Here is a 26,289-nt window from a genome sequence, read left to right as displayed (position 1 = left end):
GCAAGAGAGAGAAAGCAAGAGAGAGAGAAAGAGCACGAGAGAGAGAAAGAGCACGAGAGAGAGAGAAAGGGCGAGCGAGAAAGAGCGAGCGAGAAAGAGAGCGAGCGAGAAAGAGAGCGAGCGAGAAAGAGAGCGAGCGAGAAAGAGAGCGAGCGAGCGAGAAGAGAGCGAGCGAGCGAGCGAAAGAGAGCGAGCGAGAGAAAGAGAGCGAGCGAGAGAGAGAAAGAGAGCGAGCGAGCGAAAGAGAGCGAGAAAGAGAGCGAGCGAGAGAAAGAGCGAGAAAGAGAGCGAGAGAAAGAGAGCGTGAGAGAGAAAGAGAGTGTGAGAAAGAAAGAGAGCGAGCAAGAGAGAAAGAGGCAGAGAGAAAGAGAGCGAGCGAGAGAAAGTCGCTCTGGATAAGAGCGTCTGCTAAATGACTTAAATGTAAATGTAAATGTAGAGAAAGAGCGAGAGAGAAAGAGAGCGAGAGAGAAAGAGAGCGAGAGAGAAAGAGAGCGAGAGAGAAAGAGAGCGAGCGAGAGAGAGAGAAAGAGAGCGAGCAAGAGAGAGAAAGAGAGCGAGCAAGAGAGAGAAAGAGAGCGAGCAAGAGAGAGAAAGAGAGCAAGCAAGAGAGAGAAAGAGAGCGAGCAAGAGAGAGAAAGAGAGCGAGCAAGAGAGAGAAAGAGAGCGAGCAAGAGAGAGAAAGAGAGCGAGCAAGAGAGAGAAAGAGGCAGAGAGAGACAGTAGATTCCCCTGCCCAGTCTCTACAGGGAGTCGGAGTGAAAGAAGAGAAAAGGGCTAGACGATGCAGTGTTCTGTGGACCCAGAGAGACAGGTATAACAAGCTGTGTGCCTGGGAGGGAACGAGGCCTGCCCTTTCTAGTCTCTAGTCTGTTTGAGTCACACACCACACACTCCACACCTCTGACTAAGACCAGAGAGTCTTCTCATCATACTGAGCCCTGCAGGACACCACAACATCACATACTACCTCTGATACCGCTCTACCTCTTCCTCGATCTCAACCCTCTCGGTTTTTCCTCTCTCCCTCCATACAACATTTTTTGTAACAGAAAATAAAAATCTGTATTTTTTTATTTATTGGACAGGTTCCTGTCGCATCTCCCTGTTTCTCTGTTTGAAAATATGTCCCACCCATTGCTTGCCTACAGAACAGGACCCAGCTTGCACTTCCTCTGAGTAGGCCTGGACGGTATCCAGATTGTCATAGCTTCATACCGACATGGTGTCATCCCAGGATATTTAGTCATTCTGGCACTGAACACAATTGGCGCACTTTTCAATCTGAAGTTTAGCAATGCTAACAACGACATGCAAAATACCATAAATAACACAATCTCATTCATAGCATCTACCCTGTGAAGACCTTTATTATACACAGATTTAAAATAGCTATTGATAACAAATGTGTATTTTGTGGTTGTGACCCAGAGACTCTTGACCATTTATTTTGGGACTGCTCTTATGGCAGAAGATTTTGGTGTGAGTTAGACCATTTTATTTTCAAAGAAACAACTATTAATGTTAATTTGAAAGACTCTGATATGTTTTATTTTGAACCAAACGATATGGACCCTGATTTAACTTTCATTGTTAACTTGTTTATCTTTCATGGAAGATTCTTTGTCCTTAAAATGAAGTGGGCAGTGAGCAAATCCCTCTTCACATTATATAAGATAGAATTGAAATATTATTTTGAAATGATAAGTAAATATAGAAACAAAAGAGCAATATGCACCATAAAACTATTTAACAAATTGAAAATTAATCTTGATATGTAAGTCTGTCAGGTTTATCTACTCTTGTTTGTATATCTCTGTTTCTTTTGTATTTGTTGTGTTCATAATAAAATCAATTAAAATATATATTTAAAAAACATGCAAAATACCATTGTGAATTCTAGCTAAATGCTAACGAACGCATGCAAATATTTAATACAGTCTTACATAAACTATTTGCAGGACAGACATCCCAGGTCAAAGTTATACAAGTAACAAAAAATGTCACTCACAGATTGCTGCACACACAAAACCAATATTAGATACAGCAAGGCTGTTGATCTAGGAGGGGATTCTAGATATCTAGCAACTACATTAGCAAACCAAATGCACAACTGCAGGGTATTTAGCACATTTTAGTCAGTTCACTTAATAGTTACAAGACATCTAGCCGCCAAACATTTAGTTGTGAATTCCATACTGTAACTCGATCACATGGTGTGTGCTGCACAACACCGGTCTCTCGTCTTTGTGTGCTTGGAATAAGTGACCTGTAAGCTTCATAATGTAAAATAATGTGATGGGTGAAATGAAGAATGTGATCAGCTTCATCTCTTAACGTATTTCACAAGTTGACTGCAAGTATTTATAAAGGTACACAGACTCAGTGTTATGACGTAGACGCAGAAGGTAAACAGCATAGTGGGTCAAATCACGCAACAACTAAGAGCTTTGACGCGCGAGGCTTAACTTCTCCGCAGTTTTGGTGACCTGGCTACCACGTTAGAGAGCCTTTTAATGTCTCTATTTGGTTTGGTCAGGGTGTGATTTGGGTGGGCTATGTTTTTCTATTTCTATGTTTTGGCCGGGTATGGTTCTCAATCAGGGACAGCTGTCTATCGTTGTCTCTGATTGGGAATCATACTTCGACAGCCTTTTCCCCTTTTGCATTGTGGGAAGTTATCTTTGTTAGTGGCACTATAGACCAGGAAAGCTTCGTTTTGTATTGTTTATTGTTTTGTTGGCGACATTCAAATAAAAAGATAAATGTACGCAATGTACGCTCACCACGCTGCACCTTGGTCCACTTCTTACGACGTCCGAGAGAGCTGTGAACAGCGTCAAGCAAACCTGTGAATGTGCAGATACTGTGTGTGACTGTGTGAGATTCTTGCAGCTCGCTCATCTTAATATTTTAAATGTTTTATTTATTTAACTAGGCAAGTCAGTTATTATTAGGCAAGTCAGTTATTATTATTTACAATCACAGCCTAGGAACAGTGGGTTAACTGCCTTGTTCAGGGTCAGAAATGACAGATTTTTACCTTGTCAGCTCGGGGGTTCGATCTAGCAACCTTTCGGTTACTGGCCCAACGCTCTAACCGCTAGTCTACCTGTCGCCCCTAATATCTGCGGTCCTGCTCATGGCAACGTCAAAGTATCAACAAATATCCTAATTTGTTTTTTTAAAAGTCAAAAGAAATAGTTTCAACGGTATTGAAAAACCATCCCGTAGCCATTTCCAAATACCCGGAAAACAGTACATACGCCAAGCCTACCTGTAAGGTGTCCATCCCACTAGCGGAGCCGGAGTACAACTGCCAGCGGTTAGATGAAAGTGAATTAGTGTGAAGGGGAATAGATTAGAGGAATAAAGCTGTTGACACACTGCTTCTGATGCCACCTGATTGCTCAACCGTCATCAACATAATTATTCTCTCTCTCAAATTCATAGCCAACCAACTTTCTCCAAGCTAACCAAATGTCAAACACTGCCAAGTGCAGAAGCTGTGAAATCCATTCAATCTACAGGAGTAGCAGGGTCGGACTGCGTACAAAAGAAACAGCAACCGTGAGAAGTATACCTAATTCCAGTGATCTGACCCTGGTCACATTTCACATCTCTGTCAGAGAGAGAGAGAGAGAGAGAAGAGCAGGGGTCTTGGCCATTAACTGCTAGTCAGCTAGGTAAGCACTTCATTGTGAGAAATGGCCTTCCAAGAGGAACTATACAACGTTTAAGTTCTGCATTGCCTCAGAATGGTCACGAAGGTTATCAACGCTATCACATGAATAGCCATAGGGAAGAATATAGAGCGACATCATTGGATCACTGGAAATGACACCAGTGGCTGTTGAAACCTGGTAAAGGGAGATTGAGAACATTGTGTGAAGTCTGGTACGCACATGCTCATTAAAATCAATGCTTTATTCGCCACGAAAGGTTGCATCTCCCTATTAGTCGGAGGGTGAGGGTGTGTGTGTGTGTGTGTACGTATTTTCCTCAGACATATGTACTCTGTCTGCATATGTATCCACAAAGGACAACAGATTGAGCACGTTTGTATCTTAGGAGTAACTTATCCATTTCTCTCAGAATGTTCAACTGTGGAGGGACAAACACAAACAGCATCATGGACATGTTTACAGTTGTTCTAGAAAGCCTCCAGACTACAGGAAGACTAGCGTGCATCATGAGAAAGGTACACAGATTCCCAGTACAAATAAAACACCAAAAAAGAAACATTACATGACAAATGTTTGAGTAAACATTCCCTACAGGGTGAGGGTCCATTTGAATTGAAGCAGTCAATTCAGGAAGAAAACTGAAATTCCAATTCAATAATAGAAGGAAGTCATTTTCATTGAACTGAAGAGGGGAAGCTATTTATTTCAAACATAGTTCCACGTTTGAATTTTAAATTCAAATCACCTCCTGAATTGAGTGACACTGAACACAAAAACGATCTTGATGGTGACATTTTGGAAAGCAATGACGCAGGCTGTAGGCCTATGGGGTGTGTATGGATAGTGTGTGATTCAGGCATGAATGGTTCTGGTAGCAAGTTTATTTAGACTTTGGCTGTGTTTACACAGGCAGCCCAATTTCAGATGGGGGGGGGGTCGGATGGGGGAGATGGGAGGTGGAGAGGTCGGCTGGGGGGGAGAGGGGAGGTGGAGAGGTCGGATGGGGGGAGAGGGGAGGTGGAGAGGTCGGATGGGGGGAGAGAGGAGGTCGGATGGGGGACAGGGGAGGTGAGGAGGTCAGATGGGGGGACAGGGGAGGTGAGGTCAGGTGGGGGGCAGGGGAGGTGAGAAGGTCAGATGGGGGGACAGGGGAGGTGAGAAGGTCAGATAGGGGGACAGGGAAGGTCAGAAGGTCAGATGGGGAGACAGTGTAGGTGGGAAGGTCAGATGGGGGGACAGGGGAGGTGAGAAGGTCAGATAGGGGGACAGGGAAGGTCAGAAGGTCAGATGGGGAGACAGTGTAGGTGGGAAGGTCAGATGGGGGGGACAGGGGAGGTGAGAAGGTCAGATGGGGAGACAGGGAAGGTGAGAAGGTCAGATAGGGGGACAGGGGAGGTGAGAAGGTCAGATGGTCAGATGGGGAGACAGGGGAGGTGAGAAGGTCAGATGGGGGAAACAGGGGAGGTGAGAAGGTCAGATGGGGAAAACAGGGGAGGTGAGAAGGTCAGATGGGGAAAACAGGGGAGGTGAGAAGGTCAGATGGGGGAAACAGGGGAGGTGAGAAGGTTGGCCTTCTCAGGATATATGAGATGTATTAGAGTTGATCCACAGGAGAGCAGCAGTAGAACACCACACCTCCTGAGCCCACTGTCAATTACACCACACTTGCTGGCTGATGACTCAGCACTGCTCTGGGTCTGTGTGTGTAGGGGTCTCTAGAGTATAGAGGTCAACTAAAAACATAAACAGGTCAGTCGCTAGCTCTACTTGTTCAAACACCATAAGAAAATAATGACAATGTCAGTTCTTCCTAAAAACATTGATTTCCATGTACCTTCTCTGTAGCTTGTTTCAAGCATTATGTGATTCTGTAGATCAGATCAGTTTCTGATGCAGACAAGTTATTGTAAATTAAACATGAGACTCAGCCTGGAGGAGGAAAATATCTCCTATCGCCCATCTCACATCGGCATCCATATTTCATATGGAACATAGACCTTCTTGAGCTGTTTGATCAGAATGCATCTCTATTACTTTTGAGAAAACTACGATATCTAATGCAGAGATAACTGTGTTGTAGGAGTATTTCTTAGCAGTCTTAAGTCATGATCGTAATACAACAATGATCGTGATCAGAATAGCAAAACAAGTGCACAAACCACTTCCTGTTCCCTTTTGATTGTTTTTGTGTTGTGTTTTTTCCCCACGGATGCCGCAGTATGCTCTCTCAAAGAGTTACTGTAGCTCGGCCTAATGGTAAACAACAAAACACAGAGAACAGATGCTTTTTCCATTCGAGAGTTTCACACTTGTGCAGGCAGACAGCAGACAGCAGTTATAAATATCCCCATCAGTAGGCTGGGTCTGAATGTGTTCGCAGAGCTGATCTCACATCAGCACCAGGAATATCCCCATCAGTAGGCTGGGTCTGAATGTGTTCGCAGAGCTGATCTCACATCAGCACCAGGAATATCCCCATCAGTAGGCTGGGTCTGAATGTGTTCGCAGAGCTGATCTCACATCAGCACCAGGAAGAGAGTGGAGAGGGCTAAAAATAGCAACCAGCCGCCTGGCTGGCTTCATCTCCCCTGGATTACATTATCCCCTAACCTCCGTCCCCTGCTCTGCTCTGTTCTTACTGTAACTATACTTCTGTGGCAGCGAGCCACCTCTACTGCCTAGTCTGAGGATGACAAAACTGGTCTCTCTCTCCCTCTCAGGAGAAACTCACCCTCTCTCTCCTAGAAGCTCTTTCCCGCTCAATCTCTCTCTGCCTTCTCCTCCTCTCATTCTCTCAATACGGACAAGGGAAGGCCACCCTCTTTCATTAAGAAAATGCTCACATAGGACTTTGAGAGAGAAGGGAGGGGACAGGGGAGGTGGAGAGAGGATTAATCAATACATGGGAAGGTAAAGTTTCTGCCAAGATAATATGAATGGAAGTAGAGGAGGGTATGTAACATATTTAATATCTTAGTCTTTATGGCTGTAAGGTTTGCCATCACTTGCATTGTGTGGTGTAGGTTTGTTTATCTGGGGGTTTCAATATGTGATCATAAATGACTATACCACCACAGAACTCTATTCATTGAGTTCAATGGTTATTTATCAGGGATGTAAACTGCTGAGGGACCAAAAAGGTGACACTTTTGTAGCACTGAAATATGCACAAAAAAAAATCCCTGCTTGGGGGAAATGCAGGTTTAACTAATTAAACAAAGAATATGATCTATATGATCAGTCTCTGTGTGTAAGACAAAAAGTGGTTCATGTGAACCTAACGTACAGCTAAAAAATGTAATGTATTTGTTGCCTTGACTTTACTGCAATGACACTCAAATTGAGAAAAAAAAACAATACACTAATATTGCTGTTAGCCATGACAGCCTTTATAATATAATGCTTGTGACCACACACACATAGAAATATTGCCCTTGGGGAAAAAAAAACATCTTAAAAGTAGAAATAGAATGAAACAAACATGCATTATAGACCACGATAATGGCTACATGTGTGCAAAAATAACATCCACTGAGTAAAAAAAAATGTAACGATCCCCCCTCACTCATACAAAAGTGTTACTGTCAAGTTCAACACAACAAAAGCAATATCTTTGGGCTTCACATCATTACATTGTACACTTTCTGTCTGTGGCCATCTGTTCTACAATGTACCAGCAGAGCATGATACCCTTTGTTGGCCTAATTGATCTCTTTCAGGCAGAGAGGACACCTGGCATAACCCCTTTTTATCCACTGTATAGAAATAGGGAAAGTGTGTGGTGTTTCTTTCACCTCTATAGTGGCATCCAGCTTAAGCCAGGCCCGGCATCAGCTACACTTCATCCCCCAATCCACTTGTTTAACAAGCAACGCCTCCTTTTCACCTAATTCTCTCATTCTGAAAATTAACCACATACTGTAGAGGGAAAGCATTAGTTCACAGATAGTAGTTAGTTCATTAGCTAGTTAACATAGTTTGCCAGGGTCCAGTAAGCAACTCAAATAACTTGAGGAACGGCAAAGAGTTGTATACCAGTTAATACTATAGTGAATTAGCTAGCTGTCTGACTTTATTAGCCAGCTCATTTTTAAACAATAAATTCAATTATTTGATCAGCTAAGTAGGCTAATGTTGCTCAACATTTAACAGAGCTAACAGAGAATTTGATCCAGCTACTATAGCAAGATACTAAATGCTAAAGATTCTTGGTCCACCACACTTTCTCCCTCACCTCCAACTTCCCAAATGCCAGTTGTTTTTCAGTTACAGCTCATGAAGTACGCTTCATCACCTTCTCAGCACTGTCTCCATGGTCAGGCTTCTCACCTACCTCTTCGTTATTGTTCAGGGACGCACTGCTGTAACTGGCAAACTGCCTTTACACTCTCTGCTGTCTTTCAAGAGCGCGTGATGATTCTGTAACTGGCAAACTGCCTTTACTCTCTCTGCTGTCTTTCAAGAGCGCGTGATGATTCTGTAACTGGCAAACTGCCTTTGCACACTACTGCTGTCTATCCAGAGCGAGCGCTGATTCTGTAACTGGCAAACTGCCTTTGCACCCTACTGCTGTCTTTCCAGAGCGAGCGCTGATTCTGTAACTGGCAAACTGCCTTTGCACCCTACTGCTGTCTTTCCAGAGTGATGCTGTAACTAGCAAACTGGTTGTCTCTTCTCTCTTCAGTCGCGTGCTGCATTCTGTTGTTATGTGAACGATTGGCTGAGCCTTGGATACAGCCAGTATTGCTCCAAACGTGCGTCACTCGTTCATTTACCGCCAGTAGTGATCCAAAGCTCACCCTCCCCCCAAAACCTTTCTCATCGGATCTGCACGATTCACGTCGGTCACCTACTTTGGATTCAAAATGGCAAATTTTGCTGAAATATGACTAATTTACACCCCTGATAAAGACCAGCGGGCTTATTACTTTATTCCGTCCTCCCCACTCCCCAGGCCTGTCCCTCAAACCATTCTCTCACCTACATCACCATACAATGGAGCTGTCCTTTTCACACACTAAGCTCTTCCTGTACTGCCTGAGTCCCAACCTTGTACAGGTAGGAAAGACCGTAGAGATGCTACAGAGCAACACTGTCGCACAAACATACGCAAACACAAACAAACAAACACAAATATGCATACCACACACAAACACTATGAACCACAGCAAGACCTCAGGGAAAGACAGAGTGAAAATAGGGGATAGTCCATTAATTGATTGCAAATGTGCAAATGGCTTGCGAACAGAATGGTATTTGAAAAGTGAGACTTCCTTCAACATGAGACGGTCCTTCCCCCTGACAGTCGACACATTTCTGAAAACATGTAGTGGGAAAATTATGGGGAGTAACAGTTAGCAATACAAAGGTCAAGGGACAAACTCTCACCTTCACTTCCTGTCGACAGATTACAGAACAGCCTTATCTTATTTCCTGGGAATCGCTGAGAATATTCCGCACGCAAATGCCTGTCATTTTCAGGCAGGCTGTTATGTGTAGCTAACCACTGTAACAAATGCAGAGGCACAGAGTAGAAATATCATAATGACAAGGAATAGAACCGTTCACCAGGTGTCTCAGAGGGAAACATCACTGGTACCTATTGGACAGGCAGTCTGATCAGCATGGAGACGAAGATAAGCTAAAACACACACAATAATATTCTGAAGATAAATACACAACTCAGAGGATGAGAGGACGAGAGTACTAAACTAAATAGAGTACTAATGGCCAGTAGGGAATTGTCAATGTAAATAGTTGGTCTTCAGTTCAACAGCTGTTTAGAATCTGTGGAGTGTCAGTCCTGAACTCAGAGCTACGGTCTGTACATTGAGTCTGGAGCAGGGTACTTGTTATTTGGCCATTGGCCCAGTTGTACTGCAAGGACTTCTGATTGGTCAACCCCAAGCTATGGTTGGCGGTTATAAATGGCATCCTGTTTCTTTGTTCTGTGGAGAAAAGCTGAGGACAGGGGAGACTGAACATCTACCTCCCAGCATAACATCTATGATTTGTCCTCTTTGAATAAACCTAATTGTCACCCCCTGATTTGCTTTGGAGTTTTTTGTTATTGAAGAATAACATCAATTGCCAACACACACACACACAAAGGTCGATGAAGATAAAAGCTTATGAAACACACCAATGACAAGGCTAAAACTAAATATAATCTATGAAGTATAACTACAGTGTGAAAAACAGTTGGTTGACCCAATCTGGGCACACAAGGCATTTCATCTGCATACAGTATGAATGGGATATGTTCTTTATGGCTTTCAATAGAACGTATATTTACTTTGAGCAAAAACGGACAGAAAAGGCAGTCCATGTAGGTTTTAGTTGTTGTTTTCAGTGAGGAATAGTGGGAAGACACCATGTAGGTTTTAGTTGTTGTTTTCAGTGAGGAATAGTGGGCAGACACCATGTAGGTATTAGTTGTTGTTTTCAGTGAGGAATAGTGGGAAGACACCATGTAGGTTTTAGTTGTTGTTTTCGGTGAGGAATAGTGGGCAGACACCATGTCGGTTTTAGTTGTTGTTTTCAGTGAGGAATAGTGGGCAGACACCATGTAGGTTTTAGTTGTTTTTTCGGTGAGGAATAGTGGGCAGACACCATGTAGGTTTTAGTTGTTGTTTTCAGTGAGGAATAGTGGGCAGACACCATGTCGGTTTTAGTTGTTGTTTTCAGTGAGGAATAGTGGTAAGACACCATGTAGGTTTAGTTGTTTTCAGTGAGGAATAGTGGGCAGACACCATGTCGGTTTAGTTGTTGTTTTCAGTGAGGAATAGTGGGCAGACACCATGTAGGTTTTAGTTGTTGTTTTCAGTGAGGAATAGTGGGAAGACACCATGTAGGTTTTAGTTGTTGTTTTCAGTGAGGAATAGTGGGCAGACACCATGTAGGTTTTAGTTGTTGTTTTCAGTGAGGAATAGTGGGCAGACACCATGTAGGTTTTAGTTGTTGTTTTCAGTGAGGAATAGTGGGAAGACACCATGTAGGTTTTAGTTGTTGTTTTCAGTGAGGAATAGTGGGCAGACACCATGTAGGTTTTAGTTGTTGTTTTCAGTGAGGAATAGTGGGCAGACACCATGTAGGTTTTAGTTGTTGTTTTCAGTGAGGAATAGCGGGCAGACACCATGTAGGTTTTAGTTGTTGTTTTCAGTGAGGAATAGTGGGCAGACACCATGTAGGTTTTAGTTGTTGTTTTCAGTGAGGAATAGTGGGCAGACACCATGTAGGTTTTAGTTGTTGTTTTCAGTGAGGAATAGTGGGCAGACACCATGTAGGTTTTAGTTGTTGTTTTCAGTGAGGAATAGTGGGCAGACACCATGTAGGTTTTAGTTGTTTTCAGTGAGGAATAGTGGGAATGAGTGATATTATGCCTGACCTTAAACCACTAGGCCAGCTAAGAACAAATCTACAGTGTGAGTCTATATTTTATATTTGAGATTCTTCACAGTAGCCACCCTTTGCCTTGATGACAGCTTTGCACACTATTGGTATTCTCTCAACCAGCTTCACTTGGAATGCTTTTCCAACAGTCTCGAAGGAGTTCCCAAATATGCTGAGCATTTGTTGTTGCTTTTCCTTCACTCTGCGGTCCAACTCATCCCAAACCATCTCAATTGGGTTGAGGTTGGGAGATTGTGGAGGCCAGGTCATCTGATGCAGCACGACATCACTCTACTTCTTGGTCAAATAGCCCTTGAATTCTAAATAAATCACAGACAGTGTCACCAGCAAATGTAGAAAAAAGTACAAATAAAGAAAAACCCTGGAATGAGTAGGTGTCTAAACTTTTGACGGGTACTATAAACACTCAAACACAGGTAGGGAGATGCAAATCACACCTTATCCATATTTGATGTCCGTTATCCGGAATGCACGCTCCACAAATGGACGCAAGGTGAACACGCACACACAGGGCTACATAATGGCAGAGTTACCACACGATGTGTAATTGGCCAGTCCTGGGATTACCTCTGCAGCTAAACTGTCAAAACAACCTAATCTGTACTGAGACGCTGAGCTGCCTGTATGTCATGCTCTACTCTGTTCTTAACAAGCTCAACCAGTCGACTAATGGAATGGACAGCTTCATATTTACAGTGGAGAGTTGGAGGGCAACATAAGGGAATTAAGAATGACATTCTTCCACCTGTATAGATTCTATATATGTAATGGGTTTTGTCAGGCGTTTTCAAAGTCTGAGACAGTGTTGTAATATAAATAGCTGTAATTTCATTTATTTGATTTGCCACGTGCAATTTTAGGAGATGAGAAATGAACGTGGTATCACTGGAATGCTGGGATAACCCTCTTTTAAAATAATAAATCCATCAACACTGCTATTAAAGACACATTTTTTCTGGGATTGAGGAGATCACCTTTATTCTTTGTTTTGTTCATTTGGTTTAATTGTCTTTTCTATTATTGCTGTTCCGTTCTTATTTACAAGTTGCTCGGTGTGTGTATTGGAACAGGTTTTAGTGTTGTATGTAATGTGCCTGTTTGGTTCTGAAAACAACAACAAAAATGAAATGAAAAAGCTAGAAACAGGCCTAACACTGATTCAGTAGTAGAGAACTGAATACAGTTGGACTTCTCTTTCCTTTCACCCCGTCACCCTCTGTGTGCCTTCGTCACCCTCTGTGTGCCTTCGTCACCCTCTGTGTGCCTTCGTCACCCTCTGTGTGCCTTCGTCACCCTCTGTGTGCCTTCGTCACCCTCTGTGTGCCTTCGTCACCCTCTGTGTGCCTTCGTCACCCTCTGTGTGCCTTCGTCACCCTCTGTGTGCCTTTTTTTCTACGTGTGAAAAGCTACAGTCTGAGTGTCTTTCTGTCCGTCTGTCCTCAGCTCCCTCTCTGCTTTTTAAACAAACGGACACACCCACCCTTATTACCCCCAACATGATAGGCTCATTATTTATCTGCAGCATCAGAAAATGGGTTGGAAGACAGACAGCAATACGAGGAGGGAAATAAAACAACCTTCGGAAGCCATCAAATTCAAATGAGTGAAGTGTCACGGAAATGATTCATTAGAGAAATGTTCCTGCTGCAATCTCACTGTGGTAATAAAAGAGAACATTGTTTAGAGAAAATAGGGGAGGAAAGGTGTCAGTCCTACCTTGACGTGGTTGTAGTCTGTCTTGCTGGACTCGCTGCCCAGGGGCTTGGTCTCGGCCCGGGGTTTGAGGACTTGTCTCAGGGGGCTGGAGATGGGAAGGCCTGTCACACTGATGCCATCTGGAACAGCAGCAGAGACAATCAGCCAGTCAGAAGACAAACGACGACAGTAACGCCAGACATCATTTCATTTAACTACATTGACAGTCGTTTAAACTCACATAAGCATAAAAACATATTGGGGTGAGAGCTTCCCTGAACCCAAAGTTTTCCCTAGTCAAGTCAGGAGCAACTCCTATCTCTTCTTCAAAAACGAGGACATGATCATTTAAATACATTTTGTGAGCAGAATATGAAACAGTAGCTAAAGACCCATCTTTCTTTTTTAACGCAGAGTTCAGAGCTGTAAACAACACAATCCTCCAGAGAGCTTCAGAGGAGCATCAAACAGCCAGATCGGCTTCCTGTACTGATGGCTACTGAAGGGGTTACTATTTTCAGCTAACTACGCTACAGAATACCCCACAGTGTGACGTAGGCACTGAGAAACCAGTCTCTCTGACGTCAGTGGAAAAATCTCTGTCTCCTGAGGGAATCACTGGGCTAGCTGTTGCAGAGATCTGGGCCACAACACACACACACACACACACACACACACACACACACACACTCGCCTTACACACGCAATTACGAACGCGCCAACGAACACACACACACACACACAGGAGAACAACGTGGTAGGAGTAACAGTTCAAACCGTTCGAGCCCGCCTGCTCCGACTCCATATTCCTCTTTGATACAAAGCTTTCCAACACATTCTACTGACATGGCTGGCATGTCCACATTCATAAATCAGTAGGACTGCTGTTCTCAAATCAGTTTAGCCTTTTAGACCATAATGAATGAGATTACATGGACAGGGGGCACCTGATCCTAGATCATAACAACTATGAGATGCTTTGTGAATATGAGCCCAGAACCACTAGAGCTGGCACAGTGTCAGTCAGCATTGTGTCTTTCTCATGCTCCATATCCTACTCACAGAAAGAGATGATATATGCATCCGGACAGAATGAGGAGAGGGAAAGAGGAAGAGAGAACACTGATAAACAGTCTCTCCATTGACTAGAGCTTCCATAAAAGGCCTGTTTCAGCCTGTTTCCAGACACGCATACATCTTCATGTCTGATCCTGACAGAGAGAGATGGAAATAAAGAGACCAACACAGAGAGAGAGAGAGAGAGAGACAGTGAGTAACGGGGGGAGAGATTGACGACGACGGCGCACATCCTCATCTCTCTTTTCTTGCCATCACTCTCCATCTATCCCTGCCTCTTTCTCCCGCCGTCTCTCTCTCAAACTCTCTCTCCATTCGCCCGAGCGGGAGAGTCTGACACTAAATATAAATCACTACAGATTATATTAGTGACAGTGAATTGATCTAATACACAATGACACACTGAAAATCATCAACAAAGTCTTCCACAAAAGAGGTCCTGTGAATTTCTGCAACGCCACCTCTCCGCTCCACACACACTTCTGCTTTTCATACAAGAGGAGTCAAAGCTGTTCTAGTAAAAAGGGGGCCTATGACTGACTGCGTTGTAAACAGAAACCCTTCTTCAATATCCTGTTGAGGGGAGAGGAACATGAAGCTGTGAAATACAAGTCCCGTTCTGTTCCGTGGAGAGAGAGAGAGACAACACCGGGGCAGAGAGGTAGAACGAGAGAGAGAGAGAGAGAGAGAGAGAGAGAGAGAGAGAGAGAGAGAGAAAACTCACAAGGCGTCTCAGAATAAGGGAGAGAGGGGGAGGGAGAGAGAAAGAGAGAGCTGGAGTAGGAATTACAATTCCTTGGTATTATTTTAGGAGCTAAATGACTCAAAAGTAGCCCAGGTGAGACTGACAGATAACGAGAGACAGAGAAAATAAACACGAATAAATTATAGTGGCTCTTTTCAAAAGCCCACACTTTCTGCTGTCATTATTACAACATCAAACATCCAAATTACAAGCAGGCATGAGGTTCTTTCAGATGGAAGGAGAGCAGTAGAGGGAGAAAGGGGAAGAAATGAGTAAAGGCGGCGAGAAAGAGATGGAGAGTGAGGGAGAGAGAGAGCGAGAGAGAGAATAAGAGCAAGAGAGAAATCAGAGAGAAAGAGAGATGAGGGAGCAGCAGAGGGAGAGAGATGATAAGAGGGAATGAAAGTGAGATAATGCAGGATCTGAACAAATTATTGCTATCATTACTCACAGCCATTTGAGTCATACTAAATTCAGCATTACAGACAGAACCACATCATCCAGATAGAGCAAATAAAGATGTTATTATCAATCCCTCAGATGGTCCTAATCACATTTATCTTGCCAGTTGACAAAGTGAACAATATGTCTTCCATCATACTATCATTTTACATCTATGAATGCTTATGTACTGCTTACTAATGTGTTATGTATGGATGGATGGATGGATAATGACTGTTAAAGACATGCTTGTGTACTTGGCGACTAAAAGCAGGGGCGCAACTTTGGTTTTTGAAGTGGGGGGGGCCTACTTTTTATTATTTATTGTTTTATCCAGTCGGATAAAACTGAACTAACTCAACTAAATGACTACCACCCCGTAGAACTCACTTCTGTCATCATGAAGTGCTTTGAGAGACTAGTCAAGGATCATATCACCTCCACCTTACTGGACACCATAGACCCACTCCCATTTGCATACTGCCCCAACAGGTCCACAGACGATGCAATAGCCATCACAATGCCCTATCCCATCTGGACAAGAATGCTGTTCATTGACTACAGCTCAGCATTCAACACCATAGTACCATCAAAACTCATTAAGCTTGAGTCCCTGGGTCTTAACCCCGCACTGTGCAACTGGGTCCTGGACTTCCTGACGGGCCTCCCCCAGGTGGTGAAGGTAGGAAACAACATCTCCACCCCGCTGATCCTCAACACTGGGGCTCCACAAGGCTGCATTCTCAGCCCTCTCCTGTACTCCCTGTTCACCCACGACTGCGTGGCCATGCACGCCTTCAACTCAATCATCAAGTTTGCAGACGACAACAGTGGTAGGCTTGATTACCAACAACAACGAGACAACCTACAGGGAAGAGATGAGGGCCCTTGGAGTGTGATGTCAGGAAAATAACCTCTCACTCAATGTCAGAAAAACAAAAAGAGATGACCGTGGACTTCATGAAACAGCAAAGGGAGCACCCCCCTATACACATCGACGGGACAGCAGAGGAGGAGGTGGAAAGTTTTAAAGTTCCTCGGTCTACATATCACCGACAAACTGAAATGGTTCACACAGAGAGTGTGGTGAAGAAGGCGCAACAGCGCCTCTTCAACCTCAGCGGGCTGAGAAAATGTGGCTTGTCCCTGAAAACCCTCAATAACTTTTACAGATGCACAATCGAGAGCATCCTGTCGGGCTGTATCACCACCTGGTACGGCAACTGCACCGCCCATAAACGCAAGGATCTCCAGAGGGTGGTGCGGTCTGCACAGCGCATCACCGGGGGCAAACTACCTGCCCTCCATGACACCTACACCACCCGATGTCACAGGAAGGCAAAAAAGTACATCAAAGACAACAACCACGCGAGCCACTGCCTGTTCACCCCGCTATCATCCAGAAGGCGAGGTCAGTACAGGTGCATCAAAGCTGGGACAGAGATATTGAAAAACAGCTTCTATCTCAAGGCCATCAGACTGTTAAACAGCTGTCACTAGCACAGAGAGGTGGCTGCCTACCTACAGACTTGAAATCACTGGCCACGTTAATAAATGGAACACGAGTCACTTTAATAATGACACTAAGAATGTTTACATATCTCACATTTCTCATCTCATATGTATATACTGTATCCTACACTATCTGTTGCATCTTAGCCGCTCTGTCACTGCTCATCCATATATTTTGTACTTATATATTCTCATCCCATTCCTTTACTAGATTGTGTGTGTTAGGTTTTGTTGTGGAATTGTTAGATATTACCTGTTAGCTACTGCTGCACTGTCAGATATAGAAGCATAAGCATTTAGCTACACTCGCAATAACATCTGCTAACCATGTGTATGTGACCAATAACATCTGCTTACCATGTGTATGTGACCAATAACATTTGATTTGATTTTGATAAACACTCCAAACAGTCTACTCAACGGCTCAGAGGCGTCCCATGGTCCTAAAGCACACCATTGCCTCATTTCTGGGGGGGGGACAAACATGTAGGGATGTTGCCTCCCCCCCCGTCCCCAGTGAAAGTTGCTCCCCAAACAAAGTATGTTTTTCAAATCCCGCTTTGAGCTGGATGTCTCAATGTGTAGTTCATGCTTGCATAATCTATGAGCAGAATTACTGTTTTACCACAACTAGCCTCAAAATTCCTAGTTTTCCCTATATTTCTCCCCACTTGGGACAGCCCCCTAGCAATTTGAGTTCTAGCCAATGAGCTTCAGTCCCTCGCATTTGAATGACTGCTAGCAAGAGGCGTGCCCAGCACTGTCCAATGAGGTTGCAGGACGGGCCCAACAGCTCAGGGGACACAGCAGAGAGAGAAAAAGAGAGCGAAAGTGCAATGATGTGGTGCACATATGTGACGTACTACGCTATTTTTAAAGGACCACTTTTGCGCCCTGAGGGCTACTTTCAGGACTAATGGCTAAAAGTATACACATGTACCAGAGAATCTCTTTAATAAGAAGTCCTTTTTAGGAATCAAATCTTTTTGAAAGAAAGAAATGCAAAGATATTTACATAGACATAGATACCGGTTTAATCAAACAAGCTGTCACCCAGTATTAATGTCCCACAATTACGAAAGAGGTTGATTACATTTCCGATAAATAATTGGTCAATTAAATCCATAATGGGATCCATAGGACTGACCAAAATATTGTTCAGTTCAAATTTCCGGTTTCAATAGCACTTTAAATGGTCACTGCACTCTGTTGATTGAGCCAATAGAATAATTGGTCCCCTGAAATGAGGGTCCATTCAGTCTATACAGACATACTGGGCTGAATAGAACAGACTCATTGAGCTGCTATTGCTCCTGCCTCTGGAACAGATTATGACATTACAATGTAGAATGGAAGCTTCGTAATAGTCAAGTCAATTGTAGGAACTGATCTTCATATAATAAGACATTGTTCACTCTGAATACCTCACAGAGTCATATCTAGGTACGTTTGAAGAAACATTTTTATGTTAATCAAATAGGTACAGTCTGTCTATCTGCTGCATATTCTGTAATCCTATCACAATGGTAATGTGATGAGCTGAATAGACAAGGACGAATCGCAACTCTCCCCAAAGCGGAATGACATCATCTGCAAAGAAGTCTGTTGATTGACAGATATTCTATCTGCGGTACATTGGGAACATTACGAGCGGAGCGACAAGAAGGTTATAACCCTGACAGCCCCCCCCCCCCTGTAATTATGCCGTCTTTTCTAAATTAATCTCCCTGGCAGTTTTACTTCCTTTTAATGACGTTGTTGTACGCTGACATTTGAGCATCCATGGGCTAATGTGTTTATACTGTCTGCTATGCCCATCTTTAACCTGCTCCTCGCCTCCCTAGGACGACCAGACGCCAGTCCCTAGCTCTTATTGAGAATGGGAGGAAGACTAGGGCACTGGCTGGAGACTTCAGCCAACACAGAATAATATCAGATATTCTACTGAGCATACACTTTTATCCAAAGCCAATTACAGTGGAGTGAGTGCATACTCGTTGCATACATTACAAGAAAGGGTGTGAGACCCCTGCAGTAATTGAACCAACAACTAGGGCTGGCACAATTTTCGTATAATTGCGCAACCGTCCATTACGGACAATAACCGTGAACAAAAAATAATGATCTTCATTATTGTCGTACCGATTATACGGGTTGAAAATGGCACTGATAAACGGCTGTACTGAAACACAGTGGCTGTACAGTAACATGCTATAGATGACATCAGAACTCTGAACTTCACAGAGCTGAACTTGAGCACTTCGCGCAAGAAGTTTCCCGCATTCCTCCTGCTAATTGGGCAACTTTTACACATTTTTCCTGTCTGAATGAGGGAAATTATGTAAATGAAGAGGACTATGTATTAGTGAAAGATGAGATGTTGAAGATTCTAATGAATACTGCTTTGATGTCATACAAGCAAGCCAAACACATATGAATCCAAACATGCTTTTCACATGTTCATGTCATATCCCGTGTCAATGATTATGATCACTATATTTTAGGTGGAGTTACAAGATGACATGGCGTCATTTTTTATTTAACTCGGCAAGTCAGTTGAGAACAAATTCTTATTTACAATGACTTCATAACCCGGACAACGCTGGGCCAATTGTGCACCTAGTCATATTGGCAATAGAACTGGCTTTCACATGATGCCCACCTGACCTAGATTGCGATTTACCTGGACCGTTTTTGGATTGCGGAAACAGTAATTGAGTGATGGCGGGGATGCAGGGCTGTTCCAAACAAAACAACCACAAGTCTGCTTGCTCTAGTTCCTTTACGGTACAGCTAGGAGAACTCAAAATAACACCTCATAGTTGAAGACTCTTCTTTGAGTCATAAAAGTGCATTGAAATGACTTAGCAACTGTGTACACTTTGGAGAGGTGTGTGTCCACTTGGAGACACCAGTTAGTCCATTCACTCAAACCCTTGTTATTTCTTCATCTTATGTTACACCTACCCACATTTCCCAGGAATAGTGTTATGTACTGAATGCATAGAGTATTTTCAGATACTTTATCAACCAATGCGGCAAAAAGTACAGTAAATGTAAAATGCACATAAAATGTGCAGTGTAATGTTTGGATTCAGTCTTGTGGACCGTGGTGTCCTCCCTTTGGACTAATCATCTTCCCATAATCTCCAAACGCTTCCCTTTCAATTGATACCATTTGTACGCATATCTTTTTCATATTTATTCTGTAAGAAGCATTTCAATTCAGCCCTATCGACCCAAAGAGACATCTGAAAGCGCATCATCCACATATATACGCTCAGGTAGGCTAATAACATATTGATAATGCTAGCTAGCAGACCACTACTTGTGACAACTTTGATACAATAGAGCTATAGTAGCCGATAGTATGTCAAGGAGCATGGCTCCAGACTGTGAGCGGAACATTCATTAGTCTAAATGGTCACCTCACTCAAAGGTTTCCTATTTTTTTTAGGCAGCTAAAACCATGATTTTGTCAAACAGTAAAGTGCATCATCCCTATGATTCATGTAATGAAAGTTTCTGCCCAGTCCCTGGGCGCTGTTTCACTGGGCCTGCTGCTGTGGTGAGCAAGCCTCTTGATGTGCGCTCTGGGAGAGAGAAAAAAGGCTGCTGGTTGTATAACATTTCAAAATACAATTATGGGAAATACATAGCTTTGGAAGCAACTACTGTTGTTCACAGCTTTCTGTGGGTATACGTTTTATTTGAAAAAGGAGAGCCGCACACACTCTAGGAGCTCTGATGCAATCATTTAATAACCTGATAACTAATGTTGACAGACAAGTGCTCTTCATCACGGTATAATACACCGCGGGTCACTAGTTCATAGTGTCAAAGAACACAAACAGGTGTTTGTAATCATGGCCAGTGTGGCTTGAAATCATTGGTTAATTTTCAGATATAATAGAACATTAAAAAAAACATGAACACCTTTGACAAGAAACTTAGAAGTGACCCCACTTCCCAATTTCAGAACACTATCTTTACTGTCCTAGATGGGAATTTAAGTTCTGGTCAAATCACCCAAAAAATAACATTACGTTTTGGCTATTCAACACAATAAAATCGACAATTTCTATACTTTGCCGAAATGACAAAAGAACGTTACGAAACCTCCAGGGCTCCCTGTTGTAGCTGGCAATGATGAAGTAACGGCTCCTCTATAGACTTGTTTTTATTCGACCACTCGAATAACAGCTCCCCTCTCTATTATTGAATCTCTTGATACTTCGTTAGGGGCGGCAGGTGGTTAAAGGTTGCTAGATCGAATCCCTGAGCAGACAGGGTAAAAATCTATCGTTCTGCCCTTGAACAAGGCAGTTAACCCACTGTTCCTAGGACGTCATTGTAAATAAGAATTCGTTCTTAACCGACTTGCCTAGTTAAATAAAGGTTAAATAAAAAAATAAAAATAAGTGACTTTTGATGTTGAGTCGTTGTACAAATATTCCACACGAGGGCGGAATTGTAGCCATAGAACATTCCCTTCGGCAACATGACCCTAATGAACTACTACCTTCCAGTACATGCATCATAAAATTGGCTGAAATGGTATTTATGCAGAACTACTTCATGTTTCTAAATTATTTCCTTATTTAGACGAAGGGTACTGCTATGGGATCCCTTACGGATCCTAACTATGGTAATTTGATATAGGTTACATGGAGAAAGAGTAAATTATCAATCCTCTCCCCCAAAAAATATTGCATAACATTTTTATTTGGAAACGGTACATTGATGATATTTTTTGTACATATGATTTTTTTTTGTTGGGGTGATACAAAACATCCAGGCTTTTCTGAACACTTATTCTGAGCACCTGAGATGTGCTATACAATCTGATACACGTCAAATCAGTTTCCTTGATCTTCTGATCTTGTGTGAGGATAACGTTCTGTACACTGATCTTTACAGGAAACCTACTGCTTGTAACAGTTTGTTGAGGGCTGATAGCTGTCAACCGCTTCCTTTGAAGAACAGTTTGCCCTACAGCCAATTCTGTCAAATCAAAACAAAATAAAAAAACAAAATCAGATTTAGACAGAAAAAAGTCTGAGACGCAAAGAAAATACAAGGAGAGGAGGTACAAAAATGGTCAGATTAATACTGTCATTGAGAAAATCCAAAACAAATCAAAACAATCTCTTTCAAGGACAGTCTCGCAATAATAAGCATTCTTAAATCCTCACTACCCACTATTCAAAATGCTCTGAACAAATTAAGGGAATTTTTCACAAACATTGGCACATTCTAAGATCCGATGACAGTAATGTTTAATCGGACCCTCCCTTGGTCGTATTCTCGCTGGTCAGAAATCTCAGAGATCAATTGGTAAACTCTGATTTACCACCCCAAAATACCCCTGCACATCATTTGTGCCTCTAACGGATGGAAACCAGTGTAATGTCTGCACTCAATGCAATGGCACTTACAAATGGAGATTCTTTAAACACTCCCAAACAGGGAAACAGATCCCAATCAAATGTGTCATCACGTGCTCCACTAAGGCAGTTATTTATCTTAAAACTTGTCCTTGTGGTAAAAACTGTGTGGGTAAAATGAGGCGTGAATTAAAAAGCCTAAGGAGAAATGCCTATGGAGGAACGCAGAACATATCTGTGGTAAATGCAGGCTTATACGTTTAATTCTAGAAGAATCTGCATCAGCAAATGTAACATTTTGTGAATTTTAAAGCATTTACACAACCGGTCAAAAGTTTTAGAACAACTACTGATTCAAGGGAATTACTGTTTTCTACATTGTAGAAAAATAGTGAAGACATCAAATCTATGAAATAACACATATGGAATCATGAAGTAACAAAAAAAAATATCTAAAATATATTTTAGATTCTTCAAAGTAGCCACCATTTGCACACGCTTGGCATTCTCTCAACCAGCATCACCTGGAATGCTTTTCCAACAGTCTTTACTTGTGGTGAAGTCTCGTTTATCCTTGGGAGCAATTTACAAACGCCTGAAGGTACCACGTTTATCTGTACAAATAATAGTACGCAAGTATAAACACCATGGGACCATGCAGTCTTCATACCGCTCAGGAAGGAGATGTGTCCCGTCTCCTAGAGATGAATGCACTTTGGTGGGAAAAGTACAAATTAATCCCAGAACAACAGCAAAGGACCATGTGAAGATGCTGGAGGAAACTGGTACAAAAGTATCTGTATCCACAGTAAAACAAGTCCTATATTAACTTAACCTGAAAGGCTGCTCAGCAAGGAAGAAGCCACTGCTCCAAATCCGCCATTAAAAAAAAGCCAGACTACGGTTTGCAACTGCAAATGGGGACAAAGATCGTACTTTTTGGAGAAATGTCCTCTGGTCTGATGAAACAAAAATAGAACTGTTTGGTCATAATGACCATCGTTATGTTTGGAGGAAAAAGGGGGATGCTTGCAAGCCGAAGAACACCATCCCAACCGTGAAGCACGGGGGAGGCAGCATCATGCTGTGGGGGTGCTTTGCTGCAGGAGGGACTGGTGCACTTCACATAATAGATGGCTTCATGAGGAAGACAATTATGTGGATATATTGAAGCAACATCAAGACATCAGTCAGGAAGCTAAAGCTTGGTCGCAAATGGACAACGACCCCAAGCAATCCTTCCAAAGTTGTAGCAAAATGGCTTAAGGACAACAAAGTCAAGGTATTGGAGTGGCCATCACAAAGCCCTGACCTGAGTCCCATAGAAAATGTGTGGGTAGAACTGAAAAAGCGTGTGCGAGCAAGGAGGCCTACAAACCTGACTCAGTTACACCAGCTCTGTCAGGAGGAATGGGACAAAATTCACCAAACTTTTTGTGGGAAGCTTGTGGAAGGCTACCCAAAACGTTTGACCCAAGTTAAACCATTTAAAGGCAATGCTACCAAATACTAATTGAGTGTAAGTAAACGTATGACCCTCTGGGAATGTGATGAAAGAAATAAAAGCTGAAAAAAATAATTCTCTATTATTCTGACATGTCACATTCTTAAAATAAAGTGGTGATTTTAACTGACCTAAAACAGGGAATTTTTACTTGGAATTGTGAAAATCTGAGTTTAAATATATTTGGCTAATGTAAACTTCCGACTTCAACTGTATATTTCAACATTTGTAGTAGTGAGGGGCTGAGGAGAAGAATCTCTCCACTCCATCCTTTATTCAAATAATCAGTGCTATTTTAGTCGGTTAATTTGCAAATCATTTGCAAATACCGATCTCAAACCTAACACTTTAAGGAATTATTTCAAGTGCTTTTTACAGTATGACAATCAGACAGTGTCACTCAAATGAGCCGAAGGACAGACACAAAATATATAATATCAATGCAGAGAGGGAGGGAGAGAGAGAGAGATAGCAATAGAGTGAGAGAGAAAGTATAAAGATCACAATGCTTCTGACCAAGCATGCCGCGAGCTGCAATTTATTCTCCTAGAAAGAGGGGGGAAGGGAGAGAGAGGTAGGGAGGGGGAGGGAGGGAGATGGAGAGAGAGGGACAGAGAGAGGGAGAGAAAGAGATTGAGAGCGAGTGAGGGAGGGAGCGAGGGAGCGAAAGTGATGGAGAGAGAAAGAGAAGGAGAGAGGGGGAGGGAGATGGAGAGATGGCGAGAGCGGGAGGTGGAGAGAGAGATGGCGAGAGCGGGAGGGAGGGAGAGAAAGAGAGGGAGGGAGGGAGAGAAAGAGGGAGAGAGAGAAAGAGAGGGATAGAGAGAAAGAGAGATGGATAGAGAGAAAGAGAGATGGATAGAGGGAGAGAGAGAAAGAGGGAGAGAGGGGTGACATGGAGAGAAAGATGGCGAGGGAGGGGGAGGGAGGGAGGGAGGGAGGGAGGGAGGGAGGGAGGGAGGGAGGGAGGGAGGGAGGGAGGGAGGGAGGGAGGGAGGGAGGGAGGGAGGGAGAGAGGGAGGGAGGGAGGGAGGGAGGGAGGGAAAGATGGCGAGAAAGGGATGGAGAAAACGAGATGGTGAGAGATGGAGGGAGAGAAAGAGAGAGATGGAGAGAGAGGGAGGGAGGTAGAGAGAGAAAGCTGGAGAGAGAAAGCTGGAGAGAGGAGGGAGATGGAGAGAAATAAGGAGGGAGGGAGGGAGATGTAGAGAAATAGGGAGGGAGATGGAGAGAAATAGGGAGGGAGATGGAGAGAAATAGGGAGGGAGATGGAAAGAAATAAGGAGGGAGGGAGGGAGATGGAAAGAAATAAGGAGGGAGGGAGATGGAGAGAAATAGATGGATTGATGGGAGCCGCTAGCTGTTGATGCTTGTCGCCAAGCCGAATGTGCAGCTCAAGAGGTGAAGGATCCTTTCAATTCCCACACAGGGCCAAGGGCCTACTTTATACACACACATTCTGGCTGGCTGGGGTCAGTAAATGGAAACAGCCTTGAATGCCTCATAACCATTTCTGAAGTGCTATCACTTGAGGACGAAAGGAAGGCGTCATTTATACTATTATAGGTGCTCTTTGACGCCCTGATGTCGTCATGAAAAAAAGTTGTCTTTACCTGGCTGTGACAGAGACTGTTTCACTGTAATCAGTCTTCTCAAGCTTAAAACCAGTGAATGATATAATTATAAACAGAAAATTCAGCCTTTAAAACGTATTGTGCAACATTGTTCTCTCTGGAGTGCTCTTTCAATAGTTTGCAGTGAATTCAAATTCAATGTGGATTCAACTATTTCACCCGTTGCTGACAGGTGTATAAAATCGAGTACACAGCCATGCAATCGCCACAAACACTCCAACATGGGCAGGAGAATGGCCTTACTAAAGAGCTCAGCAACTTTCAACGTGGCGCCATCTTAGGATGCCACCTTTCCAACAAGTCAGTGCGTCAAATTTCTGACCTGCTGGAGCTGCCGCAGCCAACTGTAAGTGCAGTTATTGTGAAGTGGAAATGTCTAGGAGCAACAGCAACAATGGCTCAGCAGAATGGAGCGCTGAGTGCTCAAAATCATCTGACCTCGGTTGCAACACTCACTACTGAGTTCCAAACTGCCCCTGGAAGCAACGTCAGCACAATAATTATTTGTTGGGAGCTTCATGAAATGGATGAAGCAGCCGCACACAAGCCTAAGATCAGCATGGCAATGCCAAGCATCAACTGGAGTGGCATAAAGCTCGACGCCATTGGACTCTGGAGCAGTGGAAGCGTGTTCTCTGGAGTAATGAATCACCATCTGGCAGTCCGATAGACAAATATGGGTTTGGCAGATGCCAGGAAAACGCTACCTGCCCCAATGCATTATGCCAACTGTAAAGTTTGGTGAAGGAGGAAAAATGGTCCGGGGCGGTTTTCATGGTTCGGGCCACTTAGTTCCAGTGAAGGGAAATCTGAACGCTACAGCATACAATGACATTCTAGACAATGGTTTGTCGAGATTGGTGTGGAAGAACTTAACTGTCCTGCACAGAGCCCTGACCTCAACCCCATCAAAATTGGGATCCAAATCAGTCAGGTTTCAAGACTAGTCATTCAACTGAGACTGCTCTTCTCTGTATCACGGAGGCGCTCCGCACTGCTAAAGCTAACTCTCTCTCCTCTGCTCTCATCCTTCTAGACCTATCGGCTGCCTTCGATACCCTTCGATACTGTGAACCATCAGATCCTCCTCTCCACCCTCTCCGAGTTGGGCATCTCCGGCGCGGCCCACGCTTGGATTGCGTCCTACCTGACAGGTCGCTCCTACCAGGTGGCGTGGCGAGAATCTGTCTCCTCG

At 43.4% G+C, this 26,289-nt stretch overlaps 1 protein-coding gene across 2 annotated transcripts in view; it reads right to left on the bottom strand.

Annotated features, from left to right (window-relative positions):
* The window catches only part of LOC135552072 (trafficking protein particle complex subunit 9-like), a 310,740-nt gene that overhangs the window by 190,333 nt on the left and 94,118 nt on the right, over positions 1-26,289 (bottom strand). For both annotated transcript variants that reach the window (XM_064983454.1, XM_064983455.1), the window contains one exon: positions 12,816-12,934. In XM_064983454.1, the coding sequence (XP_064839526.1) occupies positions 12,816-12,934 (119 nt within the window). The remainder of the gene's footprint in view (positions 1-12,815; positions 12,935-26,289) is intronic.

This window comes from Oncorhynchus masou, chromosome 13 (assembly GCF_036934945.1).
Source record: "Oncorhynchus masou masou isolate Uvic2021 chromosome 13, UVic_Omas_1.1, whole genome shotgun sequence".
Lineage (NCBI taxonomy): Eukaryota > Metazoa > Chordata > Actinopteri > Salmoniformes > Salmonidae > Oncorhynchus > Oncorhynchus masou.
Note: the sequence above shows the minus strand (reverse complement) of the source record. Positions and strands in the feature narration are given on the sequence as shown.